The sequence below is a fragment of the Molothrus aeneus genome, chromosome 8 (assembly GCF_037042795.1).
Source record: "Molothrus aeneus isolate 106 chromosome 8, BPBGC_Maene_1.0, whole genome shotgun sequence".
Classification (NCBI taxonomy): Eukaryota; Metazoa; Chordata; class Aves; order Passeriformes; family Icteridae; genus Molothrus; species Molothrus aeneus.
The window spans coordinates 22,745,488-22,766,733 of record NC_089653.1 but is presented as its reverse complement, the minus strand read 5'-3'; the positions used below and the strand labels follow the sequence as shown (position 1 = coordinate 22,766,733).

Here is a 21,246-nt window from a genome sequence, read left to right as displayed (position 1 = left end):
TGCAGCTGCCTCCATTTGCATGGCACGGAGGGGAAGCAGTGGCAAAGCCCACTTGGATGTGTCTACAGGACCCCAGTAAATCACATCCAGGTGTTCATACTAGTCTGGTTTGCTGCTTCATTAAGCAGGCACCAAATGAGTCACAGATCCTACTTTTTTAATTCTTGTTTGAAAAAGTGACAGGAGATCCAAACTCCCAGGAATCACCTTCAATGCAGCAGTGTCATAGGGTCTAGCCAGGGAGAGAGATCTATAAGACATGGAGACAGCATCTGAAAATAGGTCCAACCTCCCCCACCCACCCAGGCCCCTGCAATCAGCAGGCAACATCACAGCCCCTTCAGAACTTGAAACAAAACATACAATCTCTTTTGTTTCCTTTCAGTTTTATTTAGCAAAACACGACCATTTCAGCCCTGCCAAGTGCATAGCCTGACCTGACGGCCAGCTTGGGGAGGCACACTGAAAGCAGGGCTGGCTCTGCCTTTTAGCTCAATTGTTGCTCTTGGCTGTGAAGGACAACACAAGCAGCTGTCAGAACAGCAAGTTAAGGAGAAAGGTGGGCCTCGCTCCAGGCACCCTTCCCTTCCACCAAATCAGTTCACCCCACACACAGCCTAGTCTTGTTTCACATGCTTAGAGCTTGGCTGATCTCAAACTGACCAGCACACAGCTGATGGGGCATCCTGGCTCAACTTGCCCCTCAAATGATGTATCCACAGGGAAAAAAGGAAGGAAGAAGAAAAAAAGTAACACAGTTAATAAAACAATTCCTGACTTGCACAAAATAAAAAGGGTAAAGGACAATTGGCCTGTTATTTTCACTAACAGGCAGGTACGGTTGAGAAGGTTTGGCCCTTTGTGCACTCTTCATTGTAGCTTTCTGGCAGGCAAAAACATCCCTTCAGAAGCCTTGTGGGCCTTTCTCACCTCTCCTGCCCTGCAATTCCCTGAGCCAAGTGTCAGCTCTGCTGAGCTGGGGTCACCAGAAGCAGCTGTGGTGCCCTTCATGAGGCTGTGAAGTCGAGGACGTGCAGGGCTGACGCCAGGGCAGCGTACAGGTGGGTGGTACTGAAACGAAGGCAGTACACTGGGCTGCTGGTGGGTGAAGACAGGTGAAAGCTCTGCAAAAAACAGGAGAATCAACCTTTCAGAAACAAGGTCAGCCCAAAGATGCTGGCTGGTGTTACAGATCCAGAGGCTGAGATGTCTGAGAAAGCAGGTTTTCCCTGCATATAGGGTAGGTTTGCCATGGTAGACTAGCCCCAAAGACAGCCCAGCAGCCCCTCTTTCTTCTTCCCACAAGGCATGCACACTGGGCTGCCAGGGAACAGCTGAGAAGCTCTGCTGCACTCAGTCTCCCACTGGTGCTCACCTGCAGGCACCGAGTCTGCCGCTTATCCCAGAGGCGCACCACACCGTAATAGGAAGAGCCGCTGGCAATCATATGGTTCTTATCACTCCTTATGCAGTACAGGGCACTGTCATGGGGCTCCTCCCACTCCTGGACGCACTTCCTGCAAGGGCAACACAAACCAGAGCAGGGCTGAGCCTCCCCTCCTCCATCCACTTTGCCTGAAGGAGCTAACTCAGTGAGGGCTGAGTTCGCAGACGCTGCACAAGGACAGTGCAGGAGCCTTAGGGGGCCCCAGACACCAGCAGAGCAGGCTCACCTGGTGCTGGTCCGTATGTCCCAGTAGCGGATGTAGGTGTCATACCCACAGGAAAGGAGAAGGGAGGGCGTTTCGTAGAACACATCCAGGACTCCAGCCCCACGGTGGAAGTCGGTCCCTAAACAGGTCAACAGCTGACCACTGCAATGAAACACATTAGGGGAAGAGTCATTCAGAGCAAAAAGCCCTTCCAGTTCAGCTGGCCAGAGCAGAGATGGTGTCACAGAAGTCTTCCAGATCTCATTTCTGTGATATAACAGAATACAAAAGCCCACACAGTTTTCATCTCCCACCCCCAGGTTCAGCTACTGGTTGGGCCATTAACCATGAAGGGTCATGAAGGGTGACCAGCAGGAGTCCCAGCTGGAAGAGGAAGAGCCAAGGTACAGGTGCAGCTGACCCCCAGCAGAATGGGATCCCGTTCCCTGGGAGAAGTGACCAGTATTCTGAATTATATGGCTCCACTTCCATAGAAGACAACTCCCAGCTTAGTCAGACTCCCAATAGTCTACAAGAGCCATTTACATGTTCAATCCCGTCCCATACTCTGTCCTTCAAAATACTGTCCACCGGGGTATTTCCCTAGGTCTTGGACACACAGCACAGAATCCACAGGCAAACCAGACTTTCCCAACCCAGTCTGCCATGGCTGCTCTCCTCAACCCCCTCCAGTTATACTACATTCTACAAACACCATATCTGGGGCTGAATGTGATAGGTGAAAAGCAACTACCCCAATGATCAGTCATCTCATCTCCAGATGAGACCATCCAAAGGCTAGATTTTTCTCCTTTTCAATTCCTTGCCTGCAGTGAAAGAGCAAAAGTAAGATCTCCATGAAGCTCTATGCTGAGTGCTTTGTGGTGGTATCACTCTGCTACTTGTTTATATGCAAACCAGCAGCTCACCTGGTGGAGAGTGGCTGGTAAGGTCCCGGCCTGCCAGACTTCAAGAAGAAGCTTGAGCCTCTTCCCTGGGTCACACGGAATTGCATCAGGTGCATGGCACAGCCTGTCCCAGTGTCATTCCACCTGCTGCAGCAGCCAGTGGTATTCAGACATGACAGACATGACTCTTGGGAATGGAGTGGGCAATCTGCCCAGCTTCTTGAAATGGCCACCTATTGCAAACCCTCCTTTTTTTCCGTCTCCTTCTCCTCACACCCTCTACATCAAAAATGCTGGACACAATAAAACTTGAAGCACCTGCTTTTCAAACTCTGCTGCATGGCCACCCCTCACCAACAGCCTCCTGGCTCTCAGGACAATGAAGCAGTCCTGAAAGCCAACAGCACGGATCCCGCAGTGGGGTCACTCTCAGCATCTCCCTCCATTATTTTGTTACATTCTGCTCCTTGATCCAGCATCACACAGTTCTGAGGCACATCGCCAAATGCCTTAATTCTGTCTGTAATCTGGGCTAAAGCCCTCGTCGGGGGATAAAGACCACACAAAAGGAGAAATAGAGTCCTGGGAGATGTTAAAACAAGTAAACACCTTTGTGTCAGGAGAGAGAAATCGCTGATAAAGCAGATTAGCGCCTCGAGCCCTGGTGTCCCCAGATCAGAAGGCGAGCCCTGGCCGATCTTTGCAGCCAGCACGCTTCTATGATCACAGAGCTGGCGGCATGCTGGGGCCAGCCTGTTTCCCCACAGTCACTCTCCAAAGAGCAGATTATGTAGAATAACAATTTCTTTGTGGCTGTGTAATTCCCTCCGTGACCGTGGCTGTGGGCAGCTACATTGGACCTTGATGCCAGGGCCCTAGCAACCATTTAGAGAGGCCAACCAGCCCTAGCAATGGCCCCCCCATGCAAACCTCTCGGACAAGCTTTAACATCAAGTGCATGAATTAATCCCCCCCAACACGAATCCAGGGGTGCTGGCTTATTGGACTTTGTGTTTCTCCAGGCAAGGAATCGAGGGGATTCCAGGCTTCAGCCCTTTGCAACCTTCTCACAATACATTAACCCTTGGAAGGTTACTTGTAAACCAACTCAGCAGCAATTCTGCACCTGTTGTGGGTTGAGAGATGGAAGCACTCATGGTTTGAGCACTGTGAGCAAGAGCAATGGGGTTTGGATGGCACAGATGGGTCATCAGATCCACTCTGGAGTGAGGCATGGATGGACATGAGTTCTCTTGCACTCCCCCACCCTTCCAAGAACACAGATCCCCTCCATCTGCCATTCTGCAAAGCCAGCAGGACAGATGGACATGCACACAGCCCTTATCAAGGCTTCTGCAAAACCTTCTTCATCCCACAAGATCTATTCGTGGACCAGAGTTGTAAGACATACCAACAGAGGTATGAGGAGGAGTCAGCTGCTCTCCCAGACAAGAATCCTTGGATGACCTGTGAGATGCATAAGAAGCCAGACTGCCCAACTGACAGGATCTTCTGCCAGTTGCTCAGGCAGGAGCAGGAGTTATTCCCAAGAGGTGAGCTACCCCAGCAAGCTCTAGGCAGCACCAGCAGCTTGGACCCTCAGCACCACCCACGTGCTTCACTCCCAACCAAGTGTTTCTCCTTGCCTTCACACCTCATTGCAGTGGTACCCAAGCACTTCAGAGTCACACCAGGTTTCTTCCCTCTGCTTACATTTCCATCCCAGGCAACAAAAATGAAAGAAAAGGCAACAAAAAAAGGAAGCAGAAAAGGATTGGCTTTTCTCTGTAGGCATAAAATGAGCACAGATACTTGCAACTTACTGCAGCAAAGTAAACCTCACTGGTTTGTTAATCAGTTCAGTTCTCCTGGCCCAAGAACAGGTCAGCCAAAGCAGCTCTCAGGTGGGATCTGCAGCCCTTGTAAACAGGAGCAGCTCTTTGGCAATTTACAGACGCAATGTGGTAGCTGCTACAGTGAAGCACTTAACCATCTGGAACCAGGGGAAAATTTACTGTGCCCTACACTGGGGACACAAAAAAACCACCAATGTGTTCTGGCATGGGTACACTTAAGGTGAAAAAGATGTAGAACACGATTAGTATTTCCCCTTCAGCAGATTAAGGTGTCTCTGGACAGCTATCACCATGCCAGACTAGCTCTATGTGCTGCAGCATACATAGCCATGCTGAACACATGCTGGGAAGAGAATTCTGCCACCACAACTCTTCCACTCTTGGGATCACAAGTTAGTGCATACCAATTGTCCACTCCTGGTTGTCCCAAATAATCCCTCCCCTCAAACCTCATACATGAACAGCTTCCCCCTTTCTTGGGAGCAAAAACCACAGCTAATCCTTAATAACCCTTAAAGGATCAAGATAACCCATGAACAGGCAACAGAACAGCAGCAGCTACATCAGCACATCCCCAATGGTTTCTAACAACTTAGAGGGACAAAAGATACCTTCTCCATGAAGGACAGAAAGAGATGACATAGCTATCTTGGACATTTTTTACCAGCATCAGCCAAACACAGCAGGAAACAGCTGCCGCCTTTAATCTGTGGTCCCTTTTTCACCTAAACACCTTTCAAATCCCAGGTAGGCTGATCCTCAGTACTTCAGAGGCCCTGTCCTTGTTACGGGCTGTGAAGGTTGGTCAGGAAGTGGCTGTGAAGACCAAGCAAGCCCAAACAAGGAAGGGCCACACCGTCTCCCCACCCTGCCATGGCCCTCCAGCAGCAGCAAGTAGCTGCTTTGTTTCCAGGTCTTCTTCAGGCAAGCCAGGAAGTTACCTGTGCAGATGGTTGGAGCTTTGCTTGTCTTTGTACTGAACAGCCTGGCCAGATAGGGCCCACGTTCAGTCCCAGTGCCGGGTGGCACCAACAGAAACAACTCTGCACCAGTGGAGCTCTGTGAGGCAGAATCACAAATGTGACAGTGCAAGTCTTCTGGAAAGACCACTCTAGAGCAAGAGCTCTCAATTTCAGCACTTTAACCACAAACTACTTGGGCCAATGTGGCACCTACAAACACAGAAGTAAGCCTCAAGTGATGAGGAATCTCATAATATTCCTAATTTTTCATACTTCCTGTTAAGCATCTAGACAGACTGAATAATATTGGCACTAATCCAGTACCTGCCCACAAGGAACAGAGCCAGAGCAAATCCAGCAGCTTATTTCATCCCTAGTACAGGAAAGTTGTGTTGGCACTAGGCTCCAGACTCCTTGGTGATAGAACAAGATGTTCAAACCAAGTCGATGTGCCTGGTAAATGTATCCAACTGATGAGTCCAACAGTGAAAGGCATTTTGCTCTATACAGAATCCTTTAATTCATCTCAATCAATTTCCAAGTTCTTCAAGACTTCTAAAAATTACTTTTAAAATCAAAAGATTTTTTTTATTCAGGATTTCCAAACTTCATTCTTTCCTTCCCATGCTAGAAATCTAGCCATGAGCATAGCTCTCCTGATACCTCCAGAAGCCCAGAAGCAAAGTGAAGGGAAGAAACAGTCTGGTTTCTTTAAATTCTTGTTCTTTTTTTAAAAACAGCTTCAAGTTCTATTCCTTCTCAATCACTAATATGAAGACAAAATAAGGTCAGTCATGGGAGAGCCCAGATGGTTTCTTTCCAGATAACTCATGGGATGTTGCTTCACCAAGTTAAAGTTATATATGGTCTCCCAAGCCACTGCAACTATTTGTGTGGCCATAAAAGCTCAGGATCTCCCTGAGATCTTTCTGGTAGTCATAGTCCAAAAGAAGTCTGCACCTACCTCCCTGGAACATTTGCTGAGTATCTTGCCCAGCTGTCTCCAGTTCACAACAAACTACACTCCAAAAGCTGGAATGAAAAAACAATTTTCTCCCCACCCTCAATTTCTGGTGACCCCAGTTTACTAGAATTGATATTATATAAATAAGCAAACTCTAGGAAACTGCTGAATTTTGAACATCTGTTGAAAACAGAGATGTGCAAAACTGAGGACAATTCACTTGCTCTGGAATCCTCATCTGTGAACTGTGATCATCCACCAAAGAGGAGAATCTATTGCACATAAGCAGATGACTGTTCAGAAACCAAAGAGAGCTGTAAACCAGTATTTCAGTCCCAATAACTATTTGAAGCAAGACAGGTGGGAAGTATATACTTAAAAAAAAAGGTATAAAGAGCCCTGTTCAGTTCCAAACACTAGGATATTTGACCTGAGTATCAAACAACAAGAAAGGGAAAAAAATCCATTTAAAAATAATTATCCCAAGTGTAGCATTTGCACAATTTCTATCACCCATTTAGGAGAGTGCACCAAAACCAAAGGGAAGAGATGAGCTGCTGTCTCTTCTAGGTGCTTTGCAATAGCAGCTGAGGCACTGAGGAGATGCAACAACTTATGCTAAGAAGGGAAAGGCTTGATGAAACAACATCTGTATTGTACATAGGGAGAAACACAGATCCTTAAAAAAGTTATTCTTCTATCCTACCCCAAAGTTGCCTCTGCATTTAGACCAGGCTACTAATTCCTGCAGGGAGGCGTGGGATTGGATTGGGGAATTTTGAGGGAGCACCTCCAAGTGAAATGGCTCAGAGATGCTGTTTCAAGTGATTTTCAGGGCAAATGCCTCTCTCTGATTCCTCAGTGCAGCTGAAGGGACTCAAGGCAGTAGGGGGGAAAGACACCAACGACGGTCTGAGATTGTGTTGAGAGGAGAGACAGAAAAGGGAGTTTTGCCTTCTTTTCTTCTGCTTTCTCTGAATTGGCCCACACACATTTTAAATGGTCCAATAAAAAGATACAATTTCTTTACCTTTCCAGCTCTGGGACCCTGTGAGTTTTTGTTGTTCGGGTTCCCGTAAGGTTAAGTTCAGAGGATAAACTGACACACTGGGCTATGGGAAAAAGCCAGTTTCTTCAAATAAAGCCACAACGGTGCAAAAGAGACCCTGCTGGGGCTTTTATTTGGGAAAACAAACAGAAATGGCACCAAGCCCTTCTGCTTTACGAACCAATTTAACTATAAAACCAATGTTCTCCCTCTCGGGGGTGAGGAGGGGAGAGAGACAGGACATGACAATAGTCCAAAACCTTGAGGGGAAAAAAAAAGAAGATAGGACAAAAAAGGTTGTCTATCCCCTTTCTTTCTTGTCCATGGCTCCTTTTCTTAGCACACGTGTGTTCTTGTAAAAACGATTAGATTGCAATTTGTATAACATGGTGACCCCCAAATTCAGACATTTAACCCCTTTTCTCTGCAAAGAATGTCAAGAATGTCTTCTCTGTCTTTCTTTCCAACGGGAGGAGTAGGGGGGAATTCTCAAACTGTGATTTCTTGGAGGAAGAGAAAAAGAGGGAGGCGAGGAAAAGAAGCAGGGAATTCTCAAAGCCTCTCGCCTTTCGCCCCACTTGTGTGGGAACAGGCGGCTGTATTGCTCCCTTTCTGGACAGAGCTCTGCAGGTCTCCTTTACTGGGGAGACAAAAAAATTGAGAGTCCAAATCAAAACAAAGCCATCTGTTTAAATGAGCTACCACTAGCCAGTGACAGAGGGGGTTCCTCATTCACTCCTTCCCATTCTTCTCTCTTGCCTCTGTTGATTCTCTCTCAACCCAGGGAAAAATAAAGATTACTTTTGCTTTGGCTCAGAGGGATGAAACTGATTGATGTGCTTGGAGTGTCCAGCCCCCACCCATGCTCTCTGATTGTTCAGGGCCTTGTAAAGTTGTCATAAATATGCCTGAACAAGAGTTCAAAGGCCGCAGCATGCCCTGAACATGCACACATCCAAAAGGCAGGAGCTGGCCTCATGGTCCTTTCTAGTGGGACAGGGCCAAGACTGCCATGGGGAAGAAAGGATTTAGGATAAACACCTGTATGTTCTTCCTCTTACAATGATTTCACATTTAGGTTAAGATGGAGCAGAGCCCTCTTAACAAAAAGAAGGGAGAAGATGCCCAGCTTTCGTGAGAGAGTTCAGAAACATAGTGTCACAAAACCAAAGCCCAAGCAGAAATCAGTAAAGAACCACAAGGCCTCAGTTTTGAGAAAACATGCATACCATGGGAATACATTGCACAGACAAGACTGAAGGTATCCATTATAGACAGGAGACAGAGTTCTGAACACAACAAAGTCTTCTAAAAGGGACAGTTATCCAAGAAACCATGACTTAAGAGGCTCCCTGCACCAGCAAGCTTTCTCCACAACAGGCTCAAGCTGGCCACAGGCCTGGTGTCCTGCTTCCAACAACACGCAAGATCTCAAGGTCTGGATTGATCATTGTGATTTAAAACTGTGTTCAGCCAAGACAGAGATGCTGAGAAAGAAATGCAAGTCTGAAAGGAATAAAGAGCCTCTTTCCCACAATACCTGGAGGAGTTTCCTTGGTGAAAAAAGATGCCTGGCATATGAATCTATAGAAAAGCAGGGCTGGAAAGGGTATTCCACATCTACTGCTTTTACTCTGCTGCTCCCCAAATCCAGTGAAACTGGTATTGGTGACAGGGTAACATTTGCTATTGCTTGTCTTTCCTGTTATCAGATATATGCATCCACTTCTCTGTGACTGGATAAATCCAGTTTAAATACCTGGGTGAAACAGACACCCCACACTTCTCGGAGTCAGTTACCTTTCCTTTTGATCTACCAACTCCGGTTCTGAATATATGTGCTTCCTTCACCCAACAGCTCCTTTGGTGATTAAATTAGAGGGTCTCAAACTTGCATAAACCTTGGAGTTCAAAGCTGGGGAGAGAATGCTCTTCTACAGAAATTATTTTAGAACACAACATTAAGAAGCCTTGAGCCAAGCTTCTACATTAAAAACTTTTCTTGAAAATATTCAGCAAGACTTATAACCAAGAACTAGACCTGCAGATTTTCATTTCACTCATCTACTTCCACACAATTAAAAAACTGGAGCACAACAGAAGACAAAGTCAAGAAGGACTGGATTTAAATAGGAACTCATCAGTAGGGATCAGCTGACCAGAGTGTTCAGTGCTATATGCTTCAACTCTCAAATTACACTTGCTGTTTAAGACCAGCACAGGGAGCACAAATTTTAACTCCATGGGCTCTGAATAGCCACTGAAATTGATACAGATCGACATAAGCCAAAAGTTGAAAAGACAGCAACTCATTTTTGCCCCCTCCATGTAACCTAGCAATGGACCCATGGAAACACACACTAGAAATACAGCAGCAGCACATTAGCAAACTTTAGCCAGCTGCTTAAAGATGGTAACACTCATGCTGGCTCTTGGAAAGAAAGAGTACAGTGCAATAACACTATAGGCAGAACAGATTATTAACCTGCTCAGCAGCTGCCTGCCTACCTCAGACTCCTTCCCAACACTCTGCTGAGGGCACCATCCATACACCTGAATCTCCCTTCTCCTCCACTCCCAAGTCACTCTCATGAATCCTCTACCTCCCATCTCCCCAAAAGCTGCATACATCAAAGGCACCTGCCTTGAACACCTGAAGAGCAGGGGGGCCTGACAGTCAAGAAATGCAACTCTGTATCTTCCCCTTCCATGCACTCTCTATTTTTTTTCTCCATCTCTTTGAAAAAGGTGGCAGAGATAAATGGAGAACAAAGAAACAAGAAAAAGCCACAGCTCTGGCCCACACCCTGCCTATTACTTAAGGGGGAAGGAACTCTTCCGAAAGAGGAGGAAAAAAATGTGCTCCGACACAATGGCTCAAAAGGCCAGGCAGCAAACCGGGCCACTTTGTACTGCTAACAAGGGAAACCTAATTACAGGAAGAGGGCAAAGAGGGACAGATAAAAGGGATACAAAATTTCAACATCTGTTGCCATAAAGGGATAAGAAGTGGGGAAACGCAAAGTGTCAGTTTGGTGTCAGTGACGGCATAAAGCTACTTTCAAAGGGCTCAGGAGCAGGAGAAAAACCGAACAAGAAATTAGAGGGTTCTTAAAAAAAAAAAAAAAAAAAAAAAAAAAAACCAGCAAAAAACCAGAAAACAAACAAACAAAAGCCCCACTTTGCCAAAAATACCTTCAAAAGGGGGGAGGAGTTGGACAAAGACTGGCTATTTAAAAGGCAGAGGATCTGGGTGGCTTGCAGGGCACAGATAACTTTGGTTGTTTTCAGAGCTCTTGTGCCTTGCTGCCTTGCAGCATGTCATGTCACAGGAAAGAACACTGTAGGATTTGTGCATTTAAAGTGTTTATAGCATGAAGACTACCATGTAAGACAGATCACTGGTCCATTTCAAATGTCAGGCTTTGCAGAATAACTCCAAGAGTTGCTGCAAAGAGACCTCTGGATTATTCTATCTTATGGAGAAGCATCCTTGAGACAGGGGCATTTGTCACTTAATGACATGCAAGACCACCCCAATAACATGGGAAGCAACAGTTCTCTGCGGGCAAATGACAAATGCTGGCCTTGGAGCTGTCAGTGGTGCATGACCCTCATCTTCCAAGGAGTTTAAACTCCCAAAGGCAATAGAAAGAAGAAAAAAGAGGAGGAGGATTTGAATAAGGTTTCCTTTTCTCTTCCTTGCCATTAAGTGGCTGTTCTGTTGAGCCACACACTCACACTGGCAAACAAGACAGGACGGTCTGAATAGAGAAAGGCAGAAGTGAGCAGAGGAACCTGACCTGCAAGAGGGGCAGCTGCCATCATATCCTTCACTAAAGGAAGGATAAGGGTACTTGGAAGAGGACAAGGAGTTAGCAAGCTCTGATATTTGATGCAAGGACACAGGTTAGTATCATGTGGGCCATATTGCTCACTGTTCCCCTTGCAGGCCTCTAATCACTGAACTTAGAGCTGCTTTTACATACACACACCTTGATCCAGAGTGGGAATAAGTACACAGCAACTTCCCCACATCTAAAAGCAATCAGATGGCACAGGGTAGCATGTGAGGGGTGAGAGATGTCCTCCACAAGTGCAGCTAGCCAGCTTCAAAAGCATATGAAAAAAATCTAAATCCTCCTTCATTACAGGAGACAGGGCCAGGTGTAGGAGCAGCTGGAATTTCAGCCATCAGAGACAATGTTTTGGCATTATGCAGTCATTCCCCTGCTTTAGACTCCCTTGACAATTGCTTGTTGCTGCCTGTTGTGGCTTTGATCCAATGCCATCATCTCAGCAGAGTCAGAAATGAAAGACAGTTGTGGGAGCGGGATGCAGCAAGAGGCGTTTCCTTTCCCCACTAAAAATTTCCTCTGCACCAAAACCAGTCAAGCCCTTTTCAAAGCACAGGACATCTTTACAGGTGAAGACATTATCCCCTTCCTCTTGGAAGGATGAGAATGGCTGCCCCAGGGTCAGGGAACAGTGAAGGTCATAAATACAAAACATACCATGACCAACAGTGACAAGCACCAGCCAAGGACTTATCTGGCCTGGAACTAAGATGATCAGTACACAAAAGGTTATTTAAGCTTTAAATCCTTTTGTAGCACGTTCCAGATCTCAGCTGTTGGGCAAAAAGACCACCTACCCCAATGGAAGAGAATGGCACAGAAACTGTTGTACTGTTGCTTACTCACCCCCCCGATGCAAAGAAAACTCCCCTAGCTGAACTAGCTGATCCTGGACAGCACTAAACACCTCAGTGAACACACCTTATGCATTATTCTACCCTTCCCAATTTTTTTTTTTTGACAGAAATTACCTGGATTCTGCTCTTAGACATCCTTGCCATGTTCAGCCTCTGCGGGGCAGTCTCTGGGCCCTTCTGTGGCCACAAGAAAAGGGTAAGCAGCAAACTCAGAGGCCCTGGCTCTGACTGCCAGATGTTATCAGGACACATTAAGCTCAGGAGGAGTTTTTAAGTCCTAGGTGGCTCTAAGATTTTAAGTTTTCATGCCACACTCTTACTCCTGGTGTCTGACCAGGGAGACAACATTCAAAAGCCTCAAAGGAACAGACAGCATTCCCTACAAGATCACTTCTGGCAATCACTGGAGCCTTTGAAGATGGATCCAAAGCTCTGCTGGGAAGATGAACAGTTTATGGAGAGTCAAGACCTGGAAGGATAGCTCTGTACTTCATTTCTATGAATAATGACATCAAGCTTCACATGCTAGAGTCCCAGCCATGCTTCCTACTCAGCCTCCTACCCTGCACATGCTGACGAGTCTACCAGCTCACACACAGGTCCCTGCAGAGGAAAAGACCCAGTGGCATGGTGCATTCCAGCTGTGACAGGTGAAGAGGGAAGAATAAGTTTGACACTCTAGCCATTTCAACAGAGGCCCAGTGGCCTAGGTTGCCTTGGCTTTTTTATTTGCCTGTCACTCAGGCTTTTACGTTATTGAAAGATCAAACTCCGCTGTGCTTGTTCATTACCTTAATCCTATTTTCTACACAGCTTTATTATCTCTTCAGGCTTCCTTGGGAAAGGCTGTCAGAAAGGTTGGGGCAGGGGGGAGAGGGTTGCCCATCTCCTCACCCCTGTCAGATGCCTCTATTCAAGAACAGCCAAAAGACTTGAGAGGCAGGGGTATCACAGCACAGCCTGCATCCTTTTGGGGTACATCCTTCTGGGGTACTCCAAAGGCACCACTGGATGGATCACTAAGAAACATGCACCATAACTAATGCACTGGTGCTCTTTCCTGCTCCAGCTTGTCCTTTGTAGGATGCATTGTTGGAAAGTATTTTTGTTATTTCAGAGAAAAAAATGGCTGGTTTTAATTTGTATTTGATAGAGTTGACTTAAACAATCTAAACTATTTAAACTATAGATTAGAAGGCAACTGGTCTCAGACCTACCCTGTGTCCACACCAATCTTCCTCCACTCCTTTTCCCCAAATACAGGGGCCCTCAGGCCCCTTCTGCCATTGCTCACCTCACTTCTGACAGCACTCCTTTGGATAATCTGGACCTACCCAGAGCGTCCTGGTCCTGGAAGGCAGGGCTGCCATTCCAATAATCCTGTGAAATATTTGCTATCTGTCCATCACTACACTAAGACCCTCAGGCTGAGAGTTTCAAATTTGTCAGCAGTTGAGTTGTCACATCAAGATTTGAGAACAACATTTCCCCAGTTGCTAAGGTCAGCACCTTGACTGAACAGGAACTACTCAAAGACCCCAAATCAGAGGCCACAGCAATTAACCTCCTCAGTGCTTATTAGGACAAAGAGAAGACAACGTGCCTAAGTTACTTCCATAGATAACCTGTTGTCACACACCACCTCTCTGAGCTACTGGAATTGCCAGCCAGGACAAGGTGACTTCAGAGCCTGTGTTTGCCTCTGGCTTCCCAGCACCACAGAGAAGTGGGTGAATGGGAGGATAAGGATCACCTTCCTCACCTCCTCTGGCTGAGGCATCAACAGAGACAGATGAAAAGGAGGGTGTAATGGGTATATTTTGACTGCATACAGGTAATGGGAAGAAACCAGGATGGCTGTGCCATCAACTGGAAAAGCTGAGAAGAAAAGCCAAGTTACTGAACCAGAACCACCCCCCACATATGCTTTTCCACAGTTTTGCTTTGTCCCCCACTCCTCAACACATCTCATCTTCTATCATCCCTTGCCTATATTGACAAAAGGAATGATACCCTTTTGCAGCATTTCCAATATTGCATTGCTATTCACTTTTCTTGTCAAGTCCCTCCCTGTAACCTGGAAGCTCACTCACCTCTCAAGGTCCCAGATTCTCAGAGGTGAGATGTGTCCACAGCAGGCTGTCCCTGTCACAAATGAGCTGTTTAAAAAAAAACAAAGAAACAAACAAAAAACACTTACTAATCCTCATGTTCTGAAGAAAGTGCATGAGCAAGACAGAAAACAGGTTACAAGACAGACTTTGAATTCTAGTTCAAGATGATTTCAGCATGTCTCACCACATTTCACAAGGGACAGGCAGCAGCAAAGGGAGAGCTGCCAAAGGACTCTCACTAGCTGAGCTTCCCAGATGCAGCAGGTCACAACTGCAGAGAATTGGCAGGACATAAAATGTATTTGTAAATACAAAGGGAACACATAAACAGGAACATCTGTAAACAACATTTTCAAATGAGTCAGTACAGTACTTAGCATGTTTCATACACAGTCAGTGCTGGAGGCTGCAGAAAGACCCCATGGAAAATTTACTGTTATTTCCTACTTCATGTATCACTTCTGCTTGTTGGCAACTTCTGAGTACAATCATGAACTGGCTGCAGCATCACAGGCCTAAAGAAACACAGAATAGAGGTCTGTGGTCCAGCCTGCTCAAAGCAGGGCCAATTTCAAAGCTGGATCAGGTTGCCCTCCCCAATGCTCAGGCACTCTCTGTTAGAGGCAGCACAACTCTCCTGCAGCAATATTTGGCTCCATTTACACCCTCCAGCAGGGCCCATTCCAAAGTCCTCTTGGCAATGCTATGTCCCTGCTGCACATGCTGGCTCCAGAAGTCACCTGACACCCACTGGCCTCATACTAGTTCATAAGACAGAACAAATCCTTAAAATCAAGCATGAGGAACATGGGTGCTGTGCTCTCCAAACCACACTGCTTGTTTTGTGCCAGCTTCCCATTCTCAGTCCAAATAAGAGGAAGCAGCTCATCCAAGGATTTCTAAGTAAGTTACAAATGACCTCTCACAAAGCCATATTTATTGCAGCTACTGAGAATAAAATGCCAAAACTTCGTTTAAGTCAATGCAACAAGGACAGCATGAACACAGGAAATGGAACCTGCTTTAAATAAAAGCCATTTCTATGCTTTGCCTAAAGATCTTTTGCAGTATGACACAGGGCTAGCAGCTGAAACATGAAAGCAAAATAAGAAAACAATGTCATGTCTATAAAAATAGCAGTTTGAGCAGTTTTTAACATTTCTTCGATCCTCTATAGCATTCTCTCTTTGAAAGTCAAGGTGTCTGCAAGCCTCTACTGCACCAGGAATGGATTCTTGGAGCAGCCTTGACTTCTGTGAGAAGCACTACTGCTGCTGCAAGAAGCCACTCAGCAGCCAAGTGGCGAACACAGGCTCAACTCAATCAAAGCCAGAGAAGGACCAGATGGAAGCAAGACTGGAACTCAGGACTCCTTCTATCTCTGTGGTTTAGCTGAGCAACTGGTTTCTCCAAACCATAAAGCCAAAGCAACACCGACAAAACACTCTGCTAAAGAGGCAAGCAGATAGCATCTAACCATTTCAAACCATCAAACCACACCAGGGAGGAGTCCACAAGTTCTGTGATGCTTAGCTGCCCTTTAGGCTAGAAAAGGCCTGCAGAACTAGAGCTAATTCAAAGTGTCTCCAACCAGGATGTCTTACATGCAAAATTCCAGGTTCATTGGCAGTGCACATGCAATCAGCCAAAGCACCTGTAGCACTGGGCTGTCCCTACAGGTGCTGCAGGGTGCTCACATTACTCTTCTCCATGTAAGTCCCTGACCAAAGTCTAAGAGTCTATGGAAAATCCAGTTCCTGCTGCTGTGCAGCAGCCACTGCGATCAGTTAAGAAAGCATGCAGCATTTCATCTTTGGAAACATGGTTTCTGCTCAATGCCTGCCTTCTCTCCACCATAGTCCAAGACAGGAGGGAACATTTCTCTTTTGCCAATGTCACCCACCTCAGAGGAAAACAAGCAAAAGACACCCACTTTGACAGCTTGTCGGTCAAGCCTCACGTCTGGAAAGCAGCACTTTGGTCAGGAGGTCCCTCTGCTACAAAGCTTGGTATTGGGTTTTGTCCCCCCTCCCCAGCCATAATCCATTAATAACTACTAAAGTCAATTACTGTGGTTAGAAACACAATAGCAGTCAGGGAGTCAGTCAAGCAGGCAATTGGGTGCTTAAGATTTTTCTTTTGGGGGACAAACTGAGAGAACGCTCTCACGTGGGAGACAGATCCCTTTGTGCAGAAGGTATGCACAAAGCTTTGATGGTTGCCACAGGTCTAAATTACCATGGAGGCACACCAACAGGGAGAAAAAAGTGGGAGGAACAGCTAGGTTTAATCCTCCCTCATGCTGTCAGTTCTGGACTTCAGCTTTCCTTCCTTGGTCCTTACCCCCCACCCCTCAGAGGAAAAAAAAAAAAAAAAGAGAGAGAAAAAAGCATTAGATAAAGAGATTTTTCTCCAGCATCGAATACAGGCCTCAGGGCCACAAACAAGTCTCTTCTAGGTAAAGCTGACTCCATTCAGTCAACAGGAATTTTGTCTCATACTTCAGTGGGATCAGGTTTGCAGGCCTTATCTTTAACAGCCTGAGCCCATTAGCAAGCAAAGATAAGACTTCTCCCACAGGAGCAGGCCACCTTCACTGCAGCATTAGAATGCAGCATTCACAAGACAACATGCACAAGAAGGGGTATCCAATGAGAAATTCTTGAAGCCTGAGAGTGAACTGACCTTAAAAGTCTGGATTCCAGGGCATGATACAGGGCCCCTCACCTTGAGTCTGATCTGCAGGCACACACCTTGAAGCCTCAGGTGTCTCATAACTGGGAACCTCTCACAGGTGACAGTTTTACTTCAGGTAAAAGAGCAACACAAGTCAGCTTTCATATGTCTAAAACAACATGCAGATTGGAGGAAAGCATGTAAAGCTTGGCTCCAAAACTTCTGAAACTTCGTTTAGTGTGGAAGATCAGGTTGAAGCCTTCTATCAGACTTGCTTCTTTTCTATCTTCAACAAGGCCCTTTAGTCTTAGAGAGCACAGAACACACATAAGAAAACCCTCCAACTTAGACAAGTGCAGCTTTTTCACAACTGTTGTTGCCAGCTGCCCAAGAAAAACAATTGAAGCTGAGTTACTAGCTCAGGGAGTGCCATTCATTTTGCCCACACTACTTTCTACAGTCAGACTGAGGAGAGACTAGAATGGGAAGAGGGGAGTACAGGATACCCTAAATATATTAATGCAGGCATGACTCATCTACCTGAAGTATATACAACACACTGATGTACACTGACTCTGATCTGATGCATCTACATCCACCATAAAAACTGCCATGGCCAGTCTCCAGATGGCCTTGGAGATGTAAAGCCCCTTCCCCACTATGCTTCCTTCTGTCCTTTGAAAGCTGCTTGCTACCATGACTATAATCTCCCTCTAATAGGCCCTTCTAAAGGGAAAAAAAGCACCATTGTAGGGCTTCCATTACAGGGCATGTTGTCTTCACAGGAATCCCCTAGGAACTAAAACCAAGCCAAAAACCAAAGCAGGAAGGCAAGAATTTTGCACAGCATTGAGACACACATACTTCATAAACAGCATATTTTTGTTGTCCAACACAAGGAATCTTCCAACTCATCTGATACCTTGATGTCCTCTTTCTTATTTGAAACTCCCTACTGACAGAGAGGAGAGGAATAAACAAGAGGGGGGGAAAAAACCCCAACAGAACAACCAAGAGTCTGCTTCTCCAGAAGCGAGACTTTCTCTATGTTGCAGAAGAGACATTTCATTAGACATCATCCCCCCACAATACTAGCTGGGCCAGGAAATGAAAGAGAGCACACATCCTGGCAGGGCTGTTGGAAGAAACATAAGAACTCTCCATCTGACTGAATTGTGGTTGTTGAAGATCCCATGGCATTTCTGGCAACAGCAGTAGTGCTCTGGCTACACTCCAGCTGCAATAATCCCATAGCTGCTCCCAAGGTGCCAACTACAGTTTGACTCATGTAGCATCCCTTTTTACCCCATCCTGGACAGACCATTGCCAGATGTGAACAAACCAGAGGGACAGAGGTAGATGCCCATTAGTCCTTTTGGAAAGATGCTGTTTATCTTGAGGCTTGGAAACAGGATCAGCTCCAGAAACACAAGTCACAGTGAACAACACATATTTTCCCTACCATCAACCCACCCTCTAGAGTGGGTCCTGCCTGAGCTGGGAATCCTGCAATGCAAAGTCATTGAAGGAACCTGGGTAAAACAGGTCATTTCCCACCTCTTCTCAATACACCTCCTCTGTGCCTCAGGCTTGTGCCCTTCCCTGTACTGTAAACAGATTGCTTCTCTAGTTCCATTCTGCTCTTCAGGGATTTCAAATCCAGAATCTGCTTGACACATGCAAGAGCCCGTTCCTTCCTCCTGGCGCTCTCCCCCACCCCCTGGAATTGGACATCGTTGTTCCATTTTGGAAACTATTATATATGGAGACTCACTGGACTGGGAAACAAAGAAGTTATTACTTGACAGAGCCCTGCAGCTGGGAATGTGGAAGGTGGGGGGAGAAAAGGGGGAGAACCAAGGGAAACAGGATGGGGCGGTTGGTAGCAGTGTTATGAAAGCGATCAACAGAAAGGACAGGTCAAAGATGGGAAACATCTATTTTAAAAAGTCTCAAGTGAGATGAGAAAAGAAGGAGAAGAGAAAGCAAGTCCAAAAGGGAGATAGGAGAAGAGAGAGAGCAGTTGGTGCCGACGGTGCCGCGGGTTAAACGCACGGGTCTGTGGGTTTGTGTAGCCTTTGATTCAGCACTGACACGCTTTGGCAAGGGAGGCCACCAGAGCTGTCAAATCCTTCACCAACGTGCCCATCAATTGTATTCAGCTCTCCCCGACCCGCACTGGCATTTTAATTACTGTTGGGTAAACTAATTTGTACAAATGAAGGCAACTCTGCCTAATAGAATATGCAAGCTCTCTGACCTCTGACAGGCGATGACACAAGATACAAAGGAGGCAGAGGAAGGCTTTTTATCAGAGCCTTATTACTCTCTATTACTCCAATTAGTTAAGCTCCAGTGCTCCTAAGTGGGGGAAAAAATTGCAATTAAATCAATTTTTGATGGGCTGAAAGTGGGTTACCGAACCGCCCTGCCTGTGAAACACTGATATTATAGCAGCAAAGGTCAAAGTCTTTGTCGGCACCTGTGGGGCCCCCACCTCCCCTCTCCAAGCCCCTCTGTGCCCCCCCAACACACACACTCAGCTCGCTAAGGCGAATCATTAGAACATGTCATGTCTTATCGCGGCCGCCACCATCCCGCCAGCCTCATCAGTTGACATCATTATGGAAGGTAACTCCTCCAGCATGAATACAGTGCTAAGGTCACACAAACTTGCTGGAGCCCCTGCTGAAGAGCAGATGCAACAGTAACAACATTGTGAAGGGGAGAGGAGGAGGTCAGAAACCCAGCACAGGGAGTTTTGCCACCTCCAGCATGAGACTTCTCCAACAGACCAGATACACACAAAGGGAGAGAGACAGAGAGTGCAGGGGAGCAAGTGCTCCTTCCGCAGGGGCATTTAATTTGCAAGGAGAAAAAAAAAACAAACCAGCATCAGTTTAGCATCTTCTTTATGAGCAAGCAGGCACCACAAATATGCAAGAAATCCCATCTGTCTTAGATGCAGGCAATGCTGGACAAACCCAGGACTGGATGGTCATGCTGGGTTGGTGTTGCCCTTTCACTGTCCTAGACCAGTTCCTTTAGCTGTACTTTGTACTTCTCAAAGGATGACCAGAGAACTGAACCAAGTATCTTCAGTATCTCAGAAGTCAAGACAGTTGGATTATATGTTAACATTCTGTAACCATAAATTCAACAAAATCAACAGGTAAGACAGCACCTATAGCTCACCTGAGCAAGCAGAAGAATCCCACTGCAGCACAGCCTCACATTTGTTGAATAATCTTGCCAAAAAGATCCAGTAGCTGAAGGCAAATAGCCAGGCTTGTTCCAGAAACAGACTGGAAAGCTCTTGCAGGTCTGCTGCTACTTCTCTGAGCTCACGTGCATGCTACAGCATCCCCAAGGCATCAGTCAACTCAGAGTTAAACTGTGCTCCTGATATACCTCATAAATGTCACACAGAGAAGGTACAGAAGAGCTCTGCCACACCCCACCATGGACTCAGCACAGACAGAAAGCAAAATGCATAGAGAAGACCATGAACCCTGCAATGCTGACAACCACTACTGCTCCAAGAGGAAATGCTGTGCTCTTGCAAGGAGCACCAGTGACACATGCATGAACAGATGCACTAATAACTCATTCATATGCCACCTCAAGTGGACCACTGAAAAGTGGCCCCCAGAAAGACAGCATTTACATTTTGTACTGAAGGGCGCTGTAGAGATGCTGGATTGAAACACAAAGTCACATCTGAAGCAGAACTCCAGCTCATGAGATAGCAGAAATGCTCATGTCACTGCCTCCCAAGTCATATATTTCATGCCTCATGACAGAGGGAACATCAGCTTCACCTCTCCAACCTTCCTCCTTGGCCTCTAACTTCATGTCTTCCTCCAGACTTCAGAGACACTCAGGCTGAAGAGCAAAAAAGGCTTTTCATATTCCCAAAAGCCCAATTTCTGGCATGGCAGACAGATCACCCCTACTCTAGCAAGCTGCTTAGCAGGTGTCCAACCTCGACACCTCCATCCTGCCTTCACTTCCTTGCAGTTTCACCCCAAACTCAGTGCCCAAGTTACCTGCAACCTTGATCACTGTCCATTCAGCAGCCCTGAAGCAGGTAAGTTCTGTGAAAGCAAGCCACCAGACAAAGAGCACAATCCTCATTTCTGGAAAAAAACTGAGCTAAATGACATAAAGACAAAGATTCCAGACAGGACAAACACATGCACACTCTTCCACACTACAGTATTGAATGGGAAAATACCCTTGATTAGAAACTAGCGATTCAATGCACAAAACAGTCCTGATGTTCCTAGGCCTGTTCACATCTAAGTATCAATGCTTTCCCCAATACTCCACACGACACAGACTTCTAGGAA

The 21,246-nt window shown here is 46.3% G+C and overlaps 1 protein-coding gene across 2 annotated transcripts in view; it reads right to left on the bottom strand.

Moving 5' to 3' along the window:
- Positions 1 to 369: 369 nt before the first annotated feature.
- Positions 370 to 21,246, bottom strand: part of FBXW4 (F-box and WD repeat domain containing 4) — a 59,658-nt gene continuing 38,781 nt past the window's right edge. The window contains exons 6-9 of one of the 2 annotated variants that reach the window (XM_066554760.1): positions 14,198 to 14,263; positions 1,674 to 1,814; positions 1,376 to 1,517; positions 370 to 1,124 (exon numbers count right to left, since the gene is read on the bottom strand). In XM_066554760.1, the coding sequence (XP_066410857.1) occupies positions 1,008 to 1,124; positions 1,376 to 1,517; positions 1,674 to 1,814; positions 14,198 to 14,263 (466 nt within the window). In that variant the 3' untranslated portion in view covers positions 370 to 1,007. The remainder of the gene's footprint in view (positions 1,125 to 1,375; positions 1,518 to 1,673; positions 1,815 to 14,197; positions 14,264 to 21,246) is intronic. The other variant, XM_066554761.1, reaches the window with a different exon arrangement.